The sequence below is a fragment of the Micromys minutus genome (genome assembly GCF_963924665.1).
Source record: "Micromys minutus genome assembly, chromosome: 3".
NCBI lineage: Eukaryota > Metazoa > Chordata > Mammalia > Rodentia > Muridae > Micromys > Micromys minutus.
Window position 1 is genome coordinate 43400520 of NC_137972.1, and position 16914 is coordinate 43417433.

Sequence of the window (16914 nt, forward strand, 5' to 3'; positions counted from 1 at the left end):
GATGAACTCTCTTAGTCTTTGTCTTTCTTTTACCATCTCAACACCAGGAGAAACTCCTCTTCAATTCGGCAGTACATTCCATGAGAGGAAGAGTAAAGAGTTCTTGAAAAAATTCTGTGAATTTGTTTTTAAAAATGTTCTAGCAGTGGTTACACAATTTCAGTTGCATAACTGTTTAGTGATAACATTCTCTTTCCATTTTTCTAACACCTAGTACAATTAGAGCTTTGTTTTCATATGTGTGAATGTGACAGTTACCTTCAGAAAATGTTCCAGTTCTTCTAAAGTAAGAACACTTTCTGAAAGGCACTTAATCATTTCTGCATCCTTTTATTTCATTTGCTATGAAGAATATGAATTTCCCAGTAAACTTTGGGTATTTTTTCATTGAACCCCACAAAAATAAACATAGGTAGGCAGTGTTGAGTTGTTCATTTTCCTCAAAAGTTTTCATTTTCTCTTATTTTTTCAAAGAGGTTTATATGATAGAAAATATTTCTGGTAATGAATTTATTCTCCAGAGAAAATGTGCAGACAGTGTATGGACATTGTGGTGGCAAGTAAATGCTATAGGTTTATTTACAGACTGGAATGAATTTATGAATACAATGGCATTTTTTTTGTGGATTTCTGCTTCTTGAGGAGTTCACTCACTCTTGAGGATGGATGGACAGATGCTCTTTGACAAAGCAACGTTCACACCACATGGTACTTTTGTGGAAGTAGGGGCAGTTAGGAGTAAATGACAGTTGATATCTGTTACTTTCCATTCTGGACTGAACTCTATATAACTCTTTTCATTTGTTCTTGTTGTTTCATTCCTTTACCTACACAGGTGAGCTTCTTTTACAAGGTCCTGTGTTTATCAAAGAGCCCAGCAGCAGTATTTTCCCTGTTGGTTCAGAGGATAAAAAAGTAACATTAAATTGTGAAGCAAGAGGCAACCCTTCACCTCATTACAGGTACTGTGGGAAGGTTGAACATGTGAATAGAAAGTGGCAATTGTAATCAGCTTCTGTATGTTCTGCCATGTAATAAGTGTGATACACAATGCCATAGCTTTTTGGTGCATTCAACAGAACTGATTCCAGGAACATTTGGATCTCTTATGGCCTCATGTCTGAATTAAAGGGAGAACATCAGAGCATTTATTAAGCATGCTTTGTCTTTCACTGATTTTTGGAATAATTTATTTTATAAAGCTTACAGATGATAAGTTAAGTTTAAAAGATATCAAGATCGTATTCATTGATGGTGTGAAATTAAGTGGTGTTTGATCCATGTTATTTTTTGTTGTTTTTTTTTGTTGTTGTTGTTTTTTTTTTTTGATGTTGTTTTGGTTTCTTTTCCTTTTTAAAATATATTTGTTTTGTTTTGTTTTTTTATTTGCTTACACTGGATTTTTTGGAGGCTTATTAAATTTGGGGGAGTGAAATGGAATTTTAAAGTATGTTAAATTATTTTGAAGAAAACAATAATTTCTCTTATCAGGCTTTTAAAAAAATCACCTTAATATCATTACTTGTAAAATTATGTAAAAACCTATTCACTGAAACCTTTAGCTTTCACATACATACACATGCCAAAAAAGTATAAACTAGAAACGTGAGGATCAAAAGTTAAATTTTCACCTTAAGATTAAAATGTCAGCATTTGAAAGGTGATCAGGATTATGTGATAGGATGAGTATTTACTTGATTAAATATCAAAATATTAACAGTTTGTGCTCTTAGATACTTAAGGCACTCAATTTAATGAAGAGATGCCTCATTTACAATTAGCATTCACTGCTTCCATAGAAGTTACTGGGGTGGGGTATTTGAGGCACCTTCACAGCAGCACACACTTCTGCGTGATTGTTACAGCAGCACACACCTCCGCGTGATTGTTAACATCTACATCAATACTAGTTGCCCAATTCCTGTACTTTGCAGAAGAAACACCATTATACCTACATTAATTAACGTCTACAATTCCAGAGTCACCATTTAGATCCTATTGAACCTCTGTTGTTCTCTGAAACCATATAAATAATAGACTCTAAAAATCCCTGTTAAAGTGGGTCAGGCGTGCCTTAGAAAAAGACTTTTAGATTTGTGCACCTGGAAGTAATCAAGGTTAGTCACTTCAGTATGCTGAATGTATACTTAAGGAGCTTATACTGTGTCGTTTCAAGAAAATGTGCATTAAACATATACATTAACTTGTCTGAGTAAGCAGAGTCAAGGATACACTGAGGACTTTACTTGGTTTCTACTTCTTAATATAGAAATACGAAAGGCATAACAAAAACAAGAAATTGATTTTATAAGCTACTAAGATGAATTGGTTGTAGTGTATGCAACATCTGGACACATTTCTCCTTTGTGGGAGAAAATGAAACAGATCATTTGATGAAGATTCTATTCCAGAAGTATTGTTTCTCACACATTTATAAGGCTGTCTGACAGCTTATAAAAACTAGTTCTGCCCATAATAGATGAACATTTTTATATATAAATCTCAAAGTATGAGGAGGAATCCATATGGTGGTAAGCATGTAGATTATTTTTCTTTCATTGATGAAGTTGCATTTTTGTATTTATCCTATGAATTATTTCCTGATGAAAATATTTAGTGAAGAAATTCCCAATACACCAAATGTTGTCACAGAGGAATGCATTTATAATGAGAAGATTAGTTATGTTTGTAGAATGATATCTGATAGCCAGATGTCTTGAGCTTAGAAACCTAAACATTTTTTGTAGAAGTTTTTCCTTGCATACTAGGTATTCAGTGTGACGTTGTGGAGTCTGAGTGTAAATATATTAATTGCATGTACAGAATTTTGTATAACTTTCATCAATTTACAGTGACCCTCCTATTTTTTGTATATGCTGGAATGTCAATTGAGAACTTGGTTTGTTTCATTTCAAGAAAAATCTATAACTGAGAAGAGGAAATACATGAGTCTTATTGATTTGTTGATATTGTGTTTGATAAATGGAGAATTTTAAAATGGTACATATTGTGTCAAAATTCTTAGTTGATAGACAAATGGAACAGACACTTTTATCATAGCTTTAAAGATTTTCTGCACTGAAGATTTATAAACAACATGAAATCTCACCTTTGCTAAAGGTTTATAATTTCTGAGAATTGAAAGTTAGAAACACAAGAGAGTTTCTTCATTCTGAGCTGCATCGGACCATCCTATAATAACGTCCCCCTACCCCCAAAGAAAAATCAACGTTTCTGTTTTTGTGGGCTGTATACAGAATAAATAGGTTTCACTTGAGTAGAAGAAATGTAGTGTAATGTAGGTCATACTGAAGCATTTATCTATTCCCCCTGCAAATTTTGTCCTTAATTTTCCATTAAGAAATATACCATATTCTCTTAGAATGATTCAGAAGAAAAAATAAAACACTTGTATCTTCTTACTTTTTAATATTATTTAGAAATTACAGTTTAGATTCAATAAAATGAAATTAATATTTTAATGATGCAAAATAGTATTGTATATCATACAGTTCTAAACTGATAAGTAGACAAATAAGAAGCAATACACTCAGCCAAGGAGGGGATGATGGGCTCCTATGAGATCACTGATTGGAGGTGACAAAGGCATATTTCTGTAGATTCAGAACAAAGTTTAAGAATCTTGGGAATGTTTGTCCTTTAAAAGCCCAGAGATTCCTGGAGACTGGTGTAACCTTGCTCCATGAGAGATTCTGTTCCTGTTATTTTCCCTTTGGGTAAAGATAACTCTTAATTGGTCATATTAGAAACCCAAAAGTTCAAAGATTCCCATGAGAAATTACTCCTATAAAGGTCTAATTGAGAATTTTACTCTTTCTCTTACATTTCCCTGCCTACACCCTAAAGCCCACATTTAAAGGTTAATTAGTATTCAGTCTGACTGTAATTGCTGATGGTGCTGAAAAAGGTTACCTTAAGGATGTGTGGATACATAGTTTTTTAATGTAAAGACTTTTTTTCATTTCTTCTTTGGGCTTCAAACTCCAGCATCGGATGAAGATGTCCTTATGGAAGGATCACTGTCATAACCATTCATACCATTCTCTACTTAAAGAAGCATAGATATAGGCTATACTGGAGCACACACACACACACACACACACACACACACACACACACACACACATCAGGAAAGTGGGACTGCTCAGGGTAGTTACTGGAAATTCATAATTCGGCTAAAACCTACCAGGTGGATTGAGCATTCACTGTTGTTTACAAGCTATTCTGTTTAAGCATCAACTCGCCTTTGCTTTTATTACATACTATAGGTGGAGAGAAGGTCCTAAGTTTGAATGTGGTCTTACCAATTGCATGTGCTTTTACCTTTTAGATCCATGGAAACATTCAATTTGAAATTAAAAGGTTAAATTGAAAATTCACTTCATCAGTCACACAAAACCCATTTCAAGTGCTTTGTGGGCATACATAGCTACTTGTTACCATTCTGGAGAGCATGGATGTTATATCTCTATTTCTAACATATCCTATATTATACGATAGTTAATCCATAGCTACCCTGAGCTTTACAACTTGTTCTTACAAATGTCTTTCATTTTGGTCCCAAGAGAGCAAAGGGAATATTCTTCTTATTGAGCTCTGTCAAAGAGGTGAGATATTCTAATGAAGTGAAGTGTGAGGATTTGTTAGGGTATAAACTCTAAGATAAATTTTTCCTCCACATGGAGACTCCTTAAATTTCCTTAAATAGGATTTCCTGGGATGAATGTACATTTCATGTGTGCTCAAATTGCTGAGAGTCAACTAACTGTACTTAGTATAAAAACAAATGAAAACTAAAGTAACACACTAATTTTGTTCACTATTTTGTCAGAGAAAAACGTAATGAAAAGAAGTTTACACTTAATTTTCTTGTGTGTATATACATGTATACTGAGTCCTACACATTGTTTTTTTGTGTAGCATATTGGAGTATAGCACTATTTCTGTGAATTCATGATTTATATATAACCTATGTATGTACAGTTAGTTATATTTCATTAAAGAGTATAAGGATGCTTGTGGAATGTATCATATACCTTATACATAGGTATATGCTACCTAATATTTTTAATTTAGACAATCACATAATAAATGACATATTTTAAGTATAATTTTAGTCTATGTATTGTGCCCTTGTATAGTTTTTATTATTATGTAATAGTTGGTGTCACTATTATCCATTTTTATACCAAGGCAAATAATAGCTATCATTCTGTTAACACTGCTGCTAGTTCTCTAAACTTGGGTCCTGAAGCTCTGTTTGATTTCCTCAGATTTCCAGTACAGAGCTCTGCTTCCTGTGCTTAGAATTAGTCCCTAACAGCAAGCACTGAAAATTCACTGAAGTGGTTGCAAAATATTAAAATTAAATTTATCTCCATACTTTCTGAGCCTAATAGAAGACAACTCATGCAAGGTGTATTTGAAAATAAAAAGGCTGTATCACAATCCTGGCCACTAAGCCTTCTTGACAACTTTATCTCTTGGCTCTATCCTGCAAGACTTCAGGTGGCCAAGGCCCCTGACCTTCCTGTACTACACAGGGAGTTGTGACAGTGCCTGGCTGTGTGTACTTTGACATTCCTGTACTATACATGGAATGTAACCCTGCTGATAGGATAGCACTCTCCCAGGGTAATGATGCTTACTGTAGCTGTACCAAGCCAACAGTAAGGGCTCACTTAGTGGCTGGAGAAAGATCCACCATGAAACTGTCAAGAAGAAAAAATATAAATTTAGAAGAAGATATTTCAGAATTCAAGAATGCCATAGGAAAACTTCTGCTTCAAAGAGCTAGGTGGTTGATTTTTTTCTAGACATTATGGTTTGGATTAAGTCTTAATTGTTGGTTCCATTTTATAAGTTGCCTTGAGGTAACCAAGAAAGCTTCTATGACTCAAAGCCCCCTGATTCTCTTCCCACAACTTCACCTCTCAAAAAAAAAAAAAAAAAAAAAAAAAAAAAAGAATTCATCTTTCTGGTAATGTCATTATTTGCTCCAGGACGTATCAGAAAAATAAGAAATAAATGCACAGCCAACACTGTGAAAAGTCCGAATCAGAATTCACAAGGAAAAGTCAACTTCTATACATTAAAGGTGTCATGTAACACAATATAAATATTGCTCTTGTTTTGGTTAGTTTGTTTGTTCTTAAGTAGGACAAGGAGAGGGGATGTGAATCAAATCAGTCACTTTTACATGCTTAGCTACTCAGGATCTGTCAAGAAGGCACACTTATTTCTTCTCTCAGAGTCACAAACAAGAAACATGTTCAGAGAAGAATAAAGAAATTTGCCAGAAAATGTAAAATTTATGCACAGAAGGCAAATCTGCAGGAATATCACTTAAGTCCTTAAAATAGTGTAAACACTGATGTATTTTAACTAGGTTGTATAGGTTGGAGGCACTTACGAGAACATCTGTTTTCATTTATTATACTAACAATGGATAGGGTGTGTGTATGTGTGTGTGTGTCTCTGTGTGTGTGTCTCTGTGTGTGTCTTTCTCTCTGTGTGTGTGTGTCTGTGTTTGTGTGCATTTGGGTATCTGTGGTAATACTTAATGTTTATTAAAGAAATGAGAGTCTGCATGATAAAACACATTTTACACACAAGGATTTGTTTTACCAAAAAACATAGCATCTCAACTTAAATCATTTCAATTATTGCTGAAGCCTAAATAATTATTTTTGGATAAAGTATTGAATATGTAAATTCATACATTCATTCTTTCAAGGGCTGCAATTATTCTCATCCCTCCAGTAAACACAGGAGCAAACATTGCAACACACACAAATGCATTTGCTTATTAACTCGAAAGCTGCTTCTAAAACCACAAATTGCTTCTGTGATTACACTACTAAATTTTCTGTCAAAGCCCAAGTAAAGGATTGCCTGTTGATTTAACAAGTGCTTAGCATGGGCTTATTTCCCCAACACAACTCCAAACCCACAAAAGATCCTGGTGTTATTTGAGTCTTTCTGCTTTCTTTTATCCTGTGGGCCAAAATGTAGAGTTTATTTTTCTCCAACTTGTTAGTTATGCTTTTGCTTCACTGACCAGATTTGGTGTGATAAAGTCAACGTCAGAAGACAACTATTTGACAATATCCATAGTGCGGTTAATTATATTTTACAATTATTTTGTAAACTAATATAATACCATTTGCCTTATTATTTAGGTCTGTTAGTTTCAGTTTCTAAGGGTGAGGTCTCCTCAATTTGTAACCAAGTTGAATTAGCAGACTTGTTGACCCTGTCTTTACAGATTGGCATTGACCATACACAGTGGGAAGGACATGGAGCCTACATCAACTGATGTGATGCTAAATGTTAGAATTTTGAGAACAGATGTCAAAGTGAAATAGGATTTTATTGCTTACCGTGAAATCTTGAAAAGGTGGGCTTTTGTACTTAATGCACTATTATATGAAACATACACACACCACATGAACATGCACACGCGCACACACACACACACACACACACACAGACAGAGAGGGAGAGAGAGAGAGAGAGAGAGAGAGAGAGAGAGAGAGAGAGAGAGAGAGAGAGAGAGAGGTCATTCTCTCTTTTATTTACTCCCTTCCCACTAGCTTGTTTATTACTGCAGAAGGCAATTGTGCACATCTTTGTGACTCTTGTAGTTTTAGGTTGCTGAATGTGACACAGGGAGTGTTTATGCTTTAGTCATAGGGACTACACATTTGGAATGCTTGCTTATGCCACATAGCAAAATTGCAGAGACCACTGCTCCCCAATTTGCTCATCTGCCCTAAAGAATTGTCCTCATATGGCAACCTGCATTCAACTGTACCCCTCTGTTGCACCGAGGTTAACCCCATTTTCTCACTCCCCTTATTTTCTTTGCAGTGTTCCTGTTGTGTAGAGGGTGTAAAGCCTTACAAAACGTAAATGAGTTAAACTTATACCTCCTCTAGAAATCTAGAACTTCTAAATTTCCCTCCTCAAATAACCATTTTTTAAATATTTATTCAACTGCAAATTTCCACAGGGGTCTGGTTCAGGAGTGTTCTTCTCCTATGAATCAACTGGCTCCTGCTGTAAGCGTGGTGAACCGTGTCACAGTTACGGATCATACAAAGCAAACTCCAATCTCAGTTCAGAATGAGCATTTAAACACTGAGAACTGGCAGTAAATATGTAAGATCATTCTAAAGTGTTATAACATGACTGTGCTGAGGTGCTTAATCCTATGACATTTACCACTAGCTAAAGAAACATGGTTAGTCAGCTTCTGAGGCACAAGGTAAATGTTATGTGATAGAAATTTTGCTGCGTGCAGTACCAAGAGCTGTGGCTCTAGCTGCCTTTGCTGGAGATCCTTAGGCTGAGGCTTCCAAAGTGGAATCTGTGTGTGTGAATACACTCTTGAGATGCTTTAAATAAGTTCCACATGGTAGAAAGATTACATCCTGATGCAAGAAAAAAGTGGTTCTTTTTGCTTTCGTTCCTTCCTTCCTTTTTTTTTTTTTTTGATATAATTTGAAATATCCTGATCAAAGAGGAAATTGAGAAGTTTTTACAAAGAACTATGAATTTGCCATACCAAAAGACTATATCACATTTTATAAACTGAAATTTGTGATCTTAATGTATGATGTGACTGTTCTAGTTAACTTCTATGACTTCTAGATGCGTCCACTCTTTAGACATTGAAAATCACTGAGACTTGAAGTTCACAAATAAGAACCACACAAATAAATTTAACATCTTGCTAAACAATTAATAATATTTTAAAGTAAATTTAAAATATCTTTCAAGCCTTCTCTGTAGCTCTTTTCGGCTACATGGAGCCCATGGCAAGGTTGGATATATAAGCCAGTTTCCTGAGTTGTTCTGACATCTGAGGAATGAGAATGAAATTTCCAGCTAATAAAATGAGTCTGGCTTACAGATGTATTTGTGCATATGTTTTATTAAGAAGGAGCTTTCATGTCTTCAGGTTCTTAGTTGATTTGTTTTCAGTGATGTCTACCTATGTGTGTACCTTCATGAGTTTGTTTGAACCATCTGTATGTTTGGCTGACAGAAGTCAGGCTGGAGTTAACTCCCTTGGAACTAGAGTTACAGTCGATTGAGCACTGCCTACCATAGGTACTGGAAACAAAGCCCGAGTCCTCTGCCAGAGCAACCACTGCTATATCCACTGAGCCATCTTTTCAGCCCCAAGTTTATTTCTTATCCAGATGAAAATATGGGACATATGTAGAAATAAGTCCCTAATATAAATATTTTGCCTCAAGATCCCGGAACACATTTTTATTTCTCAGAATAAAGCAGTTTCTGGAATTCCAGTCCCAGACCTAGCTTACATATTTCAGAGTTGAAATAAAAAATAACTCTTTTGAATACATATATCGTTCAGCGAGTGAAAAGAAACATCAATATTTAATAAGATACTGCAATACTTTTCTATCACCAAGGGGATGAGTTCCATTGAGTGATGGATTTAGTGTTTAGAATGAGAAAACTAATTATGTTTTGTGAAGATTAACATTCTTCAATATAACTCAAGAAGGTCTTACATCTGAAAAGTGTTGTGTGGAAGTGCCCAGGCACGTTTGCTCTAGCAGAGGCATATTTAAAAGTGATACAGTTTTACTTCTGTGCCTGGTAAAAGGATCTAGCAATTGTGTCTGTATGATAAAAAGCCAAGGTAAAGGAAGTATGAAACATCAACACGTAATAGAACAATTTTTCCCTTTTTGCTTCTTTACTTGAAACGTAGCAATGGTAACTTTTAGACTGTAGACACTTACTGAAATAAAGTATTGCCACAAACATTTTATGATCTCTTAAATCTTACAACCTATTAAATAGGCAAGGGGAAATGATTCTCTATATTTTTATTTATTTTTTTACAATTTTCCACACAGCCATTGAACCTTTATTATTCAATAGCTAAACATAAAAACATAGTTTTTAAATGAAGCCATTAGGTATTCTTAGGTCTGAAACTTCTACGTTCTCGGCTGTAATACAGCTTTCCCCCCTTTACAAACTGTATTTTGTAGGTAATAAAAACAAATATATTGCTGGAAAGATAGCTCAGACAGTAAAGTGCTTGCCTTATAGGGAAGAAACTCTGAGTTAGGTCCCCCAAACCTATCTAAAACCCCCAGTACGGTAGTGTTCTTACAATCCTAGTGCAGGGGAGGCAGAACCAGTTTGTTCTCTGTGGCTCCCTGCTTGGGTAACTTATCCCACTTGGCAAGATCAAATTTTGAGGGGTAAGAGACTGTTTTCTGTTTTCTTTTTTTTATTTTTAGTTGCCAACTAGGGTTCTTTTCTGGTTTCTATATACACTGTATACATGAATCTCTGTGCATACACCCCATGCTCATGCGTGTGCATACACGTACACAGAGTAGGGAGAAAGCAAATACGATAGGACATTGTCTATAATTTAAACATATATAAAATCAAGTGCATCTGTCTAACTCAAGTTTAAAAACATTTTCTCTGTTTAGTCACATTGAGCAGATTCGTAGCTGACAAAACACATTAACCACAAGAATCAAACCAACTTACTTGGTTTAATATCAGATCTCCTCATCACAAGGCAGATCTAGCATGTGTTCAATCCTTCTTTTGATAACTTCTCAGGGAAGGCACAAATGTTGAAACCGTATGTGCAGGTAAATCTGTTCCACATGAGAGGACGTGACCAGAAGGATGGAATGAAGCAGTGATGTGGAACCAGCAGGTGCTCACTGGATGTAGAACAGCAAGAGATTACAGGGAAGAGGGTCAGGAGGCTGTGACAGCAGCCATTTTCTGTGTTGGCAGTGGTTTCTGCTTCAAAAGAAATGGCTCAGCCTGCCACCATTGCACTCAATTGTCTAAGCAAATTCACTTGAGAATTTGAATTTTTTTTTTTTTTACACGTGAAACATTTAGGTTCAGAAAAGTTGGATATTTTTCTTATGTTCATTAAACTAGAGGAGGACCAGTCTTTTGTGGAATGGATCTTGAACTGAGGAACAGTAACCGTGTCTTTATTCACACTATTTTGGTAAACTTTTGCTTCTGTGAAAGGGTGCATAGCTTTCAAAATCAAGCAAGCAAGCGCATCCAACTGGATGGCCATTGGGTTTTTGACCTTAGTGCTAGGCATACTGTGTTCAGCCATGAGAGGTCAGAGGTCTGCTTCATATTTGTGCTGCAGTTGGGCAATTCAGGACAGCACAGTTACAAGGGAAACAACCATTTTGAAAGCATATTTCTATTTCAAATACAAAAGCAAACGGAACAAACAAAAAAACACCTGCTGGCTTAGAAGGGACTTTTGCCAAATGATGTCTTTACATTTTGCTTTAAAGATGCAAAGATTTTCTTTGTCTTATTTCACACTTTGATAGGATATACTTTATTTTCTTCCATTTAGCACAATTTGCCTCTTGTTTACAATGCATGTTCTGTCTTTACTTTAAATTCAATTAACAGTGCCTGATGTTCCAGTATCTGAGCTACTCACAGGGACATTCTGTGAAGGGGCTTTTCATGTGATAGCTGTTTGCACTAACTCTGTCTTATGTATGGGATCACATGACATTCAATTGTAGTCAGGACTTTAGACTATAATAATAGGAGGTCATAACCAAAGCTATGACACATTTCTATTTTAAAACCATATTCCCAAGTTTCTAGCTAATTCATTGGGTAAAGAGATTAGTCCCTGAAGAAAATTTATTTTTATTTATTTTGAATGCTTCATGAATAATTTATTCCATTTAAAGTTTTTTTTTCTTTTTTTTTTAACTGTGAACTTTTTATTTTCTCGATCACAACTTGCACAGCCCAGTGTTATGGCATTCAGCAGCATGGTGTTTGTTCCTTATTCTTTTTAAAAAATTTTGTCATGTTAAAAGGGAAAGCAGTTGGACGATATTAAATGTCATTGCTAAACAACAACTTATAAATTTCCCTTCATAAAGTGAGCAAGCAACTCTGAGAGGGTTGATGCTGACATGTCCAGTAATGAGGTTACAACCTGTAGTTTTAAACTCAGTAACTTTAAGGTTCACAAATCTACTTTACTTTAAAAACTAAAGCTATTTTAAAACTTTAAATGTAATGTTTGCATTTTAAACTAGCTAGTAATTTTTAAATATTTCTAAACTTTCCTTAAACCACTGGAATCAAACTCTTACTACTCAGTCGGCTGTCCTCAGCTGTGTTCGTCCTCAGTTGTCAGTATGACACAGGTCACTGTATTAAAATGTTCTCTTTGTCTTCATATTTACCTTCTGAGGCGATTTTTTAACTTAATGTGTTACTACAAAGATTAGCAGATCTTTAATCAAGCACTATGTTAATGCTGTAATATCAAAATATGGTGCATTATTTCGAATATTCAGATTGAATAGGGTAAAAGAAAGTCTTTAAATGCTATAGCATCCTAGGACCTGTTCCCCCCTACTGTGGCGTTGCATTTTAGTCTATGGAGACACTCACTGGTGCTTGACTGACATTTTGGTCTGGGTTTGCCTTTAATATCTTAGTTTAATTAAGATTAGAAGTAATGTGTTCAACAAATATTTTTTTTTGTCTCATCCTCTCCAAATCAATGGGAAAAGCTTACCTTTTCATATTTATTAGGGATTTTATGGGCCCAGACTTTTGGCCCTGAAGAGAATTTGTGACAGTGGCACAGGAGCCATGCTATTAGGAATCCAGCTTCAACACTGACTATCTGTCCTCAGGCAGATTCCTCCTTTCACTGCTTCTATCTTCTCTAAGTCTAGTCTGTTTTTCCCATGCAGTTCTGCACATGGTGTGCAGTAGTTACTCTGCTATAAACTCCATGTAATCTACAATCCCTTGCTGGTTGTAATATAGGTTTTAAACACACACACAAACACACACACACACACACACACACACACACACTCACAGAGAGAGCAGAGGAAGGGAATGGGGAGTGAAAGAAAGAAGGAAGGGGAGGGGGAGAGAAAGAGATCCCAGTATACACTTGTACATTTTGTGTATAATTATAATGCATATTTTGTATATGATTTACACAGTGTGCATCTTCAGTTATAGTAGACTATTAGAGTAGTACTGACTCAAATCCTACTTGATTCCTACTTTTAATTCATTAGGAATTCTCACGATGCTCCTTTTGAATCTATACAAGTATGTGGATCAGCTGTCCCTCCTGGAGACATGAGCTCCCTTTTCTGAGGAGGTAACTGAGGTTGAACTTAGCTAGGGAAACGGAGGGATGAAAAGAATAGCCAATTGGACTGAAGTACATATGCCACTCTAAATGACCACCACAGTGTCACCACAGTGTCCCAGCAGTGCTAATATTTTGCAGCATTCTATCTGCTCTGAGCCACAGAGGCCCTTATATATGCAGACATATCTCCCAAGAATTCACATTGCTCCCCACTTCTTTAAAATCAAGAGGTGTGATTATTTCTTCCCAACAGAAGTGGAATAGTTGGGGTGGGGATTTCTATAGTTTTTTTTTTTTTTTTTTTTTTTTTTTTTTTTGCTGGGAACAGAAGGGACAAAGACTTTTAGGAGGGATGTTCTTAGTCCATCCTGTCCTGGAAGAGGAAGAGCCTGCATTCATTCCATCATAGGATTCTGAGGTCCACCAGAATAGCAAATGTCCACTTGAGATTCTGATCTCCCTGACACACAAACTATTAGTCATTCTTGTTTGATGCAATGGCAGAATACTTGACCCATTCCAGCCATGCACTTGACTATTTTATCAGTGAGTCTGTTCCCTGGGCTACTAAGTTCTGCCCTTTCTGATGCCTAGGAAAACATATCACTTTCATTCACTTATGCAGTTGTAAGGTTGTAATTCTTGTAAATTTGTTGTAAGGCTGTAAATTGTAATTCCTGGTCAAATAATTATTTCTATCATTTGTTCCCTTTTATTATTAATTTGCCTTCTTTTTGACCAGTGTTTTGCAAAGGCATGAACTATTGCAGGTATGCAAGAAATACACATTCCCTCTCAACTTTTACATTTAACTTTTCAAGGACCTGGTTTAAGGCAAATAAATTGTATTTATACTGATCAGTTGTTTGTCAGTTTTTCAAATTTAATAATTTTTATCACAGAGTAGGCATAATGTCTCCCCCTTGATTTTCAATGGAACATCTTCCTGTAAATACTTGGGTCCCTGTAGAAACAAAATTTCTCCCAGCTTTTGAAAGACCTTGGTTTGGTATAGAAGGCACAGAAGGAGGCCCTCCACTTAGGAACTCAACTGGGCTTAAATATTCATCAGTGGCTAGAATGAAATATCATTCTCTGAGAGAATAGCTTCATATTTTGGGATTCTAAAACCTATTAACCACCTAGAGCCTCCTGTTTTCAGAGTGTTGTTACTGGCGGGGCAGTACTTATAATTAGACAACCACCAAAGGTTAACTATTGGCTCTTCTAAGTGAGGAGGGTTGAGGCAGTTTCTGATCCCCTGTGCTTCAGTTTTTGCCTTGAAATGGGATCTAATAGTTTTAACAAATACACTATTATCTCTCTTTCTCCCTTTGACCCCAATGAGTGGCTTCAGAAATGGTATCTATGTTCACACTTGGGAAATAAATGGACTTGTCTAAAGAGAGCAAGACCAACAGTTATTAATTTTCTGTTTAAGATTTTTAACAGCTTGATTTTTTTTTAACTCCCATAGAAGATCTAGCTCCTCATCTGGGAATTTTTCATTGTGGCTTTTAGTTTGGGTAGCATAAGAGTCAAATCAAACTTTATAAAGTTCCATTGAGGCCAAAAATTTTGTAAGTTCTCTTGGTTTTGTGGAGTGTGGTATATTTTTAAAAAATTAGATATTCTCTGTATTTACATTTCAAAGGTTATCCCTTTTCCCTCCCCCTCCCATTGCCTCCATGAAGGTGCTCCCTCTCCCAAACGCCCTCCCTACCTCAGCACCCTGGCATGGGAAGTGTGGTGTTATTTTTTCCACTCTTTCATGTAATAACTTTCTACTCCCTTCCCTGACCAGATCATCTAAATAGTTTATTTCTTTTCTTGCAAAGTGTAAGTTCTGTTTAGAAATTCTAAGTCCCTGTCCCTCACATAAATGTAACAAGGCTATTGTCGATTTAATAATTTCATCGTTTTGTTCCCATGACTAATAAATCATTTATGTGTTAAAGATGCCTCATTTCTGAAGGATGAGGGAAATCACCTTCTCTCTCTCTCTCTCTCTCTCTCTCTCTCTCTCTTTCTCATTTCTGTCTCTGCATCTTCCACCTTGTGAGGCAAATACACTTCTGCTATCTTCTGCCAAAAGACAGCTCTAGAGGGCATCATTGAAATCATCATACTGAATCACTTGTAGCCATGAGGAATTTTTAAAAATGTTGAATAAAGGCTTAGGACCTCTGGTGTCTGATAAGGACAATCTGATATACTGTCCATTTTGACTAGCCTAAGTCTCATTCTATTTTTTTAAAGAAGCATTGTATAGAGGGGCATTAAATGACTAAGGTGTGCTTCTCAGGAATACTATGATTCGCATCAATCCTGCTCTCCCTACCGGAGGAATGGGGTACTTTTTCTTAACTGCATTCCCAAGGCTGTAAGACTGATCAGAGTCAGAGTAATCTGCAGCACACTCTGTGATTCTTTGTCCTACAGGTTTCAGCTCTTTGTATCACTTCTTCTAAGTAGGCAAAAGAACAAGAGAATAGATATCTATTCAGACTAGTTACAGAGTTGATACCTAAGGAATTGATCCAAGTGATCAATCACCAATATGGATTTTCTATAAAGGCTTCAGTTACCTTTTTAAACTTTAGACCTCTGAATCATTAAGATTTGTGCCTGAATATACCTAGGCACTTGCATGCTTGATTAGGGGGTCTTACCACTGCATTCAAAATCTACTTTCAATTTCAGGTTACTGTCCTTAGTAAGGCACATTAAATATTGTGTAAATCAGAATATTTTTCCATGTTCCATAACATATACAACTATTCTTATCCTTTAAGGGGCAGGCACTATTTTAGCCATTGTTTTCAAAAATCTTTGTGCTGTACAATTGAGCCCAGTATTGCTGTAATGTAAAATATAGTGGTAGTGTGGTCTTATTGTCAGATTTTGGTCATCTAGGAGGTCAATGATTTAATGTACAACTCGGATGTATCCTTGTTTTCATTGCATGTGGGTAGGACTTCATCAATGTGCCAGCATACTTGGTGTTTAAACACTTTCACTTTTTAGTTATAGGTTATTTAAAAATGAGAAATTTTAGTTTTTTTTTTTAATTTTTCACTTTCATAAATGAATACATCCCTGGGGTTGCCACTTTCTTTGTCCCCAGGTGGTATTTGGGTCTTTATTGCAATGCATTGTTGTGTGAAAAGATCTATGTAAGCTTCAGAAAAGAGAAGAACGCATGCCCCAGGACAGATCTTTCCTCAGACAAATTGAAACAGAGTTGAACAGTTACCAATTAATTTATTAAATGTGCTCAGTCAGGCCAGATAAATCAAAGAAATGTGCTACCTCCTACTAGGTGGTTAACATGAGATTGGCCTGAAGTTTCTGAGATAATTACTTCCAGTTTCTGCTCTATCTTCACTCACATAGACCCTTTCCCCTGGGAGCTAGTGAACAAGCTAAATTATCCCCAGCTCTAAGAAAACCCCTCAAGCGTCTTTAACTTTGTGATGCTGCTTTGCGACAATTCCTACTAAACTTGACCTTTTGCTTCTCAAAATATGTATCTGTTCTTTTTGAATGCTTTTTAGATAGGGTCTTACTAAGTCACTGAGAGTGCCCTAAAGCTTGGGGCTGTCCTCCTGACTCAGCCTCTTGAGTGTTGAGATTCCAGGCTTGGAATGCTTACAGTGGGGTTGGTAACACTGAGGCATCACTTT

The 16914-nt window shown here is 36.0% G+C and overlaps 1 protein-coding gene across 1 annotated transcript in view; it reads left to right on the forward strand.

Annotated features, from left to right (window-relative positions):
- Window positions 1–16914, forward strand: part of CNTN3 (contactin 3) — a gene marked incomplete at both ends in the record, with an annotated part of 265155 nt that overhangs the window by 27484 nt on the left and 220757 nt on the right. The window contains one exon of the mRNA XM_080913822.1: window positions 836–962. Coding sequence (XP_080769948.1) covers window positions 836–962 — 127 coding nt within the window. The remainder of the gene's footprint in view (window positions 1–835; window positions 963–16914) is intronic.